Raw genomic sequence first — 7,388 nt, forward strand, 5'->3', positions numbered from 1 at the left:
TGTATGTGACCAATACAATTTGATTTGGTGATGAAAGCATTCCACAGGAATGTTGGCCCATTTTGACTCCATTGCTTCCCACAGTTGTGTCAAGTCAGCTGTATGTCCTTTGGGTGGTGGCCCATTCTTGATACACACGGAAAACTGTTGAGCGTGAAACAGCCAGCAGCGTTGCAGTTCTTGACTCAAACTGGTGCGCCTGGCACCTACTACCATATCCTGTTCAAAAGCACAATCTTTTGTCTTGCCCATTCACCCTCTGAATGGCACCCAAACACAACTGATGCCTCAATTGTCTAAATGCTAAAACATCCATCTTTAACCTGTCTCCTCCCCATCATATACACTGATTGGAGTGGATTTAACAAGTGACATCAATAAGGGATCCTAGCTTTCACCTGGATTCACCTGGTTAGTCTATGTCATGGAAACAGCAGGTGTCCTTAATGTTTTGTATACTCAGTGTAGAATGGATGCATCCCTCTGCAGGCCTTCCCACTCAGACTAGAATGAATAATAAACAATGGAAAGAAAGAAATATACATTTTGGTTCAGAAGAGGATGTGAGGCCATTTTATGTAAAGCTTTGCGTCTTAGTTTCTGTTACATGCGGAAATGATCGGACGAGGCACCGAAGTCAGACCAACTCAACGTGACTGTTAGACCACGTGACTACAAATTAACGGTTTACGGTATAGTTTTCAGTAAAAGATGTCACTTTTTAGGTGGCCGATTAGCCAAATTATAACCCTACTTCAAATCTCAGCTCTGAGGGATTTTACCTGTCAGTATTCTGCATCGTATTTGTTCTTTATTAATTGCACTAAGGTCGGTCTGTCTGCGTGGTAACCTTTCCTTATTGCTGACAAAATGCTTTGGTTCATGGAGGAATTATGCTTTTAATTTAACCAATTTTTTTGATAATCTGGTCATCTAGCACGTTTATTGTTTCTTACCTAATTAATTGCATTGTTCGAGCATGATGTGGATGTTATCTTCCCCTATACAAAGTAAGATTATGATTCTTTATCAGCAGCCTGAGCATTTTTATTTTCCACGAACTTTCCGTTCTTCATTAAACCGTGATAATAGCATTTACTTCTTATTATTTAAATCAGTGGGGGTAATGGAAATAATGTTTCTTTATTTCTACTCATCAAAACCGGCGATATTAACGGAAATCATATTACATTCATATTGCACCACAGTTGAACGCTGTACTTGGCTGGTACCCAGTTCCCGGCTGTGTAGTCTACAGCGTAGGGGCCTGTGAGCTACTTAATGTCCGGTGTGTGTCCTCTCCTGACATTTAAACAGCTTGTTTATTGAGCAGATAGATATTTAAAACATATGCAAACTCAACATGAATAGGCATAGATAATTAATAAGGGTTTAACTAATTAGCGCTTTATTCAAACAATTAAAGCCCTCTATTCAGTAATATGTTCAGTAGATATACCTTCATTATTTGTTTGTAATCAACTGGTATGGTTTTACATTTGAAATGCAATTATCTATTTGGTTAATAGATTATGCCAATGGTATGATTTTGTTTTGAGTACATTTTTTGTTTTTATTAAATAACAAATTATATCACTTTCTGTTCTGTTATAATTTAATGTGTATAATGATTTTTAATATAATGTATTGTTTAAATTAAATCCAGATGATTTAAAATGACTTCCAGACATGGCATTAATACACACATTAACCCTGAACTATTTGTTCTTTAGTGACACTGGGGCTGAACCCCCAGAGAGCTGTGTCTTTGGCTTGATGACTCATCACTGCATTTGCAGATGAGCCCAGAAAGACACTAAAACCATGAAAGAGCTTTTTGTCTTAGTGTAAAGGGATAGTTCACCCAAATTATATATTTGGTTTCCTTACCCTGTAAGCAGTCTATGGACCATATATGACAGCAATCCATGCTTTGGTTTAGTTTCCCTGGCAATGTTTCTACATGCTAATGTCATGGGATGATGTTAGCATTTTTTCATGCATCATGTTCAAATCATCTATGTGACTTTGTTGTTACCTCTGTTTTAAGGTGCAAATAAATAAATATTGCAGCAGGTTTCACATAGGCCTACAATAGCCTACTGTGAGCGTATACTGTCTCAATGTGAAAAGTGCTAATAAAAAAATTCACTCCATGTGCCATGCCAAATCCTCTACAGGTATGGCCACCATGTATGCCAGATACAAGTTTGTGGAGAAGCTCAATGAGAAGTCGGGTGGTGTGCCCCCAGCACTGAACAAGGCTGCTTTATGGATTGGAATGCTTTCTTGTTTGGGGATGTGTTTTGTCGCTACTTTCCAGGTAGGTTGCCACGAAGGCACAAACGTCAGTTCAACAACTAGTTTTGATTCACATTTGGCCGAGTTGTCAATTAACGTCAATTCAACAAAAAATGTCACGGCACAGACGTCAGTTCAATTAGCCTATTAAACTTTGATTCAACCAGTGTGTGCCCAGTAGGATGTAATTGGATTTAAGATAAAAGTTGGGTGAAATCCAATCAGTTTTCCATGTTTATTCAATATCATCACATTGAATTTCTTTGTTAAAATGATATGGAAACAACATTGATTCAACCAGTTTTTGCCCAGGGGGTTGCCACCCCTTTAGTGTGAAGATGGAGGGGTTTTGTACCATGAAGTGACAGTGTGATATTCCATACATGATCTCTCTGGCGTGTTCTTTTTCCCCAGGAGACAACGATTATGGCAGTTCATGATGCAGGTGCATTACTCTTCTTCGTTTCTGGTGTTCTGTACACCATCTTTCAGTCCATTATATCCTATAAGGCCTTCCTGTCACGGGTGTCGTATGGATTGGACCAAAACGCAGCAGGAATGTGAATACTCATCTTCTTCAATGAAGGAAAACGTAAACACTTAACAAAACAACAAACATCGACGAGAAACAGTCCTGTCAGGTGCAACAAACACTAAACAGGAAACAACTACCCACAAATCCCATAGCAAAAACACCCCTCTTAAATAGGACCTTCAATTAGAAGCAACGAGGAGCAGCTGCTTTCAATTGAAGGTCAACCCAATAAACACCACATAGAAATAGACATACTAGAACTAACATAGAAATAGACTAACAAAGAACATAGCCCAACAAACCCCGAAACACTCTAAACAAACACCCTCTGCCATACCCTGACCAAACTACAATAACAAACAACCTCTTTGACTGGTCAGGATGTGACAGTACCCCCCCCCCCCCCCCCCCCCCCCCCCAAGGTGCAGACCCCGGAAGCACCTCACACAAAAAATAAACACAAAAAATAAACCCCAAAAACAAAAAATAATCCTAACTCAAGGAGACCTCGGGCTGATGCGCGTCGCTGGAGACCTCGGACTGAAGGGCGACTCTGGGAGCTCCGGACTGGAGGGCGACTCTGGGAGCTCCGGACTGTAAGCTGTCTCTGTCGGTTCCGGACTGTGGGCCGTCTCTGTCGGTTCCGGACTGTGGGCCGTCTCTGTCGGTTCCGGACTGTGAGCCGTCTCTGTCGGCTCCAGACTGTGGGCCGTCTCTGCTGGCTCCGGACTGTGGGCCGTCTCTGCTGGCTCCGGACTGTGGGCCGTCTCTGCTGGCTCTGGACTGTGGGCCGTCTCTGCTGGTTCCGGACTGTGGGCCGTCTCTGCTGGTTCCGGACTGTGGGCCGTCTCTGCTGGCTCCGGACTGTGGGCCATCTCTGCTGGCTCCGGACTGTGGGCCATCTCTGCTGGTTCCGGACTGTGGGCCGTCTCTGCAGGCTCCGAACTGTGGGCCATCTCTAGACGGGGCACTGTCGCCGGAAGCTCTGGACGGGGCACTGTTGCCGGACTCTCTCGACGGGGCACTGTTGCCGCACACTCTGGACGGGGCACTGTTGCCGGACACTCTGGACGGGGCACTGTTGCTAGACACTCTGGACGGGGAACTGTTGCCGGACACTCTGAACGGGGCACTGTTGCCGGACACTCTGGACGGGGCACTGTTGCCGGACACTCTGGACGGGGACTGCGCACTGAAAGCCTGATGCGTGGGGCTGGCTTAGGAGGCGCCAGACTAGGGACACGCACCACAGGGCTAGTGCGAGGAGCAGGAGCAGGACGAGCTGGACTGGGCTGACGCACTGGAGGCCTGGTGCGTGGGGCTGGTAGTGGAGGTACCAGACTGGAGACACGCACCCCAAGGCTAGTGCGGGGAGCGGGAACAGGACGTACTAGATTGGGCTGACGCACTGGAGGCCTGGTGCGTGGTTCTGGCTTTGGAGGCGCCAGACTAGAGACACGCACCTCAGGGCTAGTGCGAGGAGCAGGAACTGGATACACCGGGCCATAAGTAGGCACTGGAGGTCTGGAGCGCACCCCCTGCACAACTCGTCCTGGCTGGATGGTAATAGTAGCCCTGCACGAGCGGAGTGCTGGCACAGGGCGAACTGGGCTGTGCAGAGGCCTGATGGCTGCCGTGCGTAGAGCAGGCGTAGGGTAGCCTGGGCCTAGGAGGCGCACTGGTGGCCAGATGTGCTGCGCAGGCATCCTCCTTCCAGGCTGGATGCCCACTCTAGCACGGCACTTGCGAGGTGCTGGGATCGCTCGCACCGGACTGTGCGTACGTGTAACAGTGTAGGTTCCGTCCCTCTCTTCGCCCCAACCTGGGCTCGAACCAGGGACCCTTGCACACATCAACAACTGACACCCCACAAAGCATCGTTACCCATCACGCCACAAAAGCCGCAGCCCTTGCAACGCAAGGGGAAACCCTACTTCAAGTCTCAGAGCGAGCGACGTCACTGATTGAAATGCTATTAGCGCGCACCACCGCTAACTAACTAGCCATTTCACATCGGTTACACTCACCCCCCCTTTGACCTCCTCCTTTTCCGCAGCAACCAATCATCCGGGTCAACAGCATCAATGTAACAGTGTTGGTTCCGTCCCTCTCTTCGCCCCAACCTGGGCTCGAACCAGGGACCCTTGCACACATCAACAACTGACACCCCACGAAGCATCGTTACCCATTGCGCCACAAAATTTGCGGCCCTTGCAACGCAAGGGGAAACCCTACTTCAAGTCTCAGAGCGAGTGACGTCACTGATTGAAATGCTATTAGCGCGCACCACCGCTAACTAACTAGCCATTTCACATCGGTTACATACGCATGGGCGATATCGTGCGCACTTCCGCATACACCGGCGCTCTCCACTCCACACGCTCCCCATAATTACATTTACATTTAAGTCATTTAGCAGACGCTCTTATCCAGAGCGACTTACAAATTGGTGCATTCACCTTATAATATCCGGTGGAACAACCACTTTACAATAGTGCATCTAAATCTTTTAAGGGGGGGGTTAGAAGGATTACTTTATCCTATCCCAGGTATTCCTTGAAGAGGTGGGGTTTCAGGTGTCTCCGGAAGGTGGTGATTGACTCCGCTGTCCTGGCGTCGTGAGGGACATAATAAGCACGGGGAGTTGGCTTAGGGCTCACCCTTGGCCCAGCCAAACTTCCCGTGTGCCCCCCCAAAAAAAATATTGGGGGTGCCTCTCAGGCTTCCTTGCTAGCCGTGTCCCAGCATAGCATTGTCTGTCCTCTTCAGCCTTCCTCCATGGTCCTTCTCCCGCTAGTATCTGCCCCCAAGTCCAAAACTCCTTAAAGCTCTGCTGCTGCTCCTTCCTCCGCTGCTTGGTCCATTGGTGGTGGGTAGTTCTGTCACAGGTGTTGTAGGGATTTGACCAAAATGCAGCGGGAATGTGTATACTCATCTTCTTTTTATTAGGCAGAAAGAAGGAAAATCCAAAATAAACACGTATACAAAAACAATGACGATAAACAGTCCTGTAAGGCTTACAGCTATACAAGGAACAACTACCCACAAAATCCCATAGAAAAACACCCCTCTTAAATAGGACCTTCAATTAGAAGCAACTAGGAGCAGCTGCTTCCAATTGAAGGTCAACCCAACAAACACCACAGAAATACACATACTAGAACTAACATAGAAATAGACTAACAAGAACATAACCCAACAAACCCCAAAACACTCTAAACAAACACCCCTCTTAAATAAGAACATAGCCCAATAAACCCTGAAACACTCTAAACAAACACACCCCTGCCACGTCCTGACCAAACTACAATAACAAATAACCCCTAATACTGGTCAGGACGTGACACTTCCCCTATGGATGTTCCTTCGCCTTGTGATGGATGCGCACAGGAATTGCAACTATCGCCTTCCTGGCAGTTTTCCCCAGAATCCTTGAAAACAATAGTAACCCCTGGTGTCTAAATGATTTTAATCATGAATGATCATTGTTTTATAAAATAAAATATCTCCTTCATTTACCATCCAGCTGTTGTCTGTGCTATCTTTGTGACACAAACCACACTGCATAGAAAAACAGAAGACGAGGTACAGTATGAGCACATCTTTACCAAAAAGACCACTCACATAAACAACAAAGATGGACAACATTCTGGATCAATATAGGCTTTATAGGCCAGAGAAGCTATTCGTGCCAATACCAGTCTCTATCCGACTCTCCCTGTCATTACAGGACTATGTGTTCCATCTGGTGAGTGCTGTGAGTGAGTGGATCGTGGCCTTCTGCTTCTTCTTCTTCTTCTTCACCTACATCCACGACTTTAAAGTGAGTTTTCAGTCACCGCTCTGTCATTGTGGTGGGAAATCATTCTCCTTTTCTTCTCCTTATTTTAGTTATTTCTCTTTGTTTTGTTTCTTACAGAAGTTTACTCTGAAGCTGAGAACACAGTTTGTGGACTATTCCTGATGAAGCGTTTATTTGAACCTTTTAATCTGAATATTTACTAAATCAAGTGTATTTTTTCTACTTTTATAAAGCAAATGTATATGAGATCATCTGAATGGTACGATGTATTTCTTTATACTGTATCCATTGCAACATAACCCCAGTCTTAACGATTAACTACAAAACAAACACATCCTGTGAACAGCAATTAGAAAACTTGTTGGGTTAATGAAAGACTTAACCCATTGTTCATCATCTGGTGGGACAAAGGTCAGTATTGCGCAAGAAAATCACAAGATCAAGTTAATATAGAAAATTAATTTCACGCATCACCAGTAAATGGATAGAGGCTGTACGTACACTTACCTACTCCAAGGTTAATCGTTTGATATTACGATATAAATATTTTTCTAGTTAGGTATTTTGCTCACAGAAAACTCTTGTTTCTCAGGGTATTGAGGAGGCATATCTATGGTATACCATTGTAGTAAAGTAACTCAAAATACATACAGGGCTATGTGTGATATATTTCTGTTCCAAACACAAAACCCAAACAGTGTTTGAATAAAATGACGGCCACATATCTTTAGGCAAAATGTGTTATTTATT

General features: G+C 45.2%; 1 protein-coding gene across 1 annotated transcript; it reads left to right on the forward strand.

Annotated features, from left to right (window-relative positions):
• Nucleotides 1-617: 617 nt before the first annotated feature.
• LOC106576345 (DNA damage-regulated autophagy modulator protein 1-like) lies at nucleotides 618-6,800 on the forward strand. The gene is made up of 6 exons (XM_082963335.1): nucleotides 618-1,010; nucleotides 2,181-2,323; nucleotides 2,716-2,861; nucleotides 6,406-6,421; nucleotides 6,474-6,659; nucleotides 6,756-6,800. The coding sequence occupies exons 1-6, from the start codon at nucleotides 980-982 to the stop codon at nucleotides 6,798-6,800; spliced, it is 567 nt and encodes a 188-aa protein (XP_082819461.1). The 5' UTR covers nucleotides 618-979.
• Nucleotides 6,801-7,388: the final 588 nt, after the last annotated feature.

The sequence above is a fragment of the Salmo salar genome, chromosome 17, assembly GCF_965601325.2.
Source record: "Salmo salar chromosome 17, fSalSal1, whole genome shotgun sequence".
Taxonomy (NCBI): Eukaryota; Metazoa; Chordata; class Actinopteri; order Salmoniformes; family Salmonidae; genus Salmo; species Salmo salar.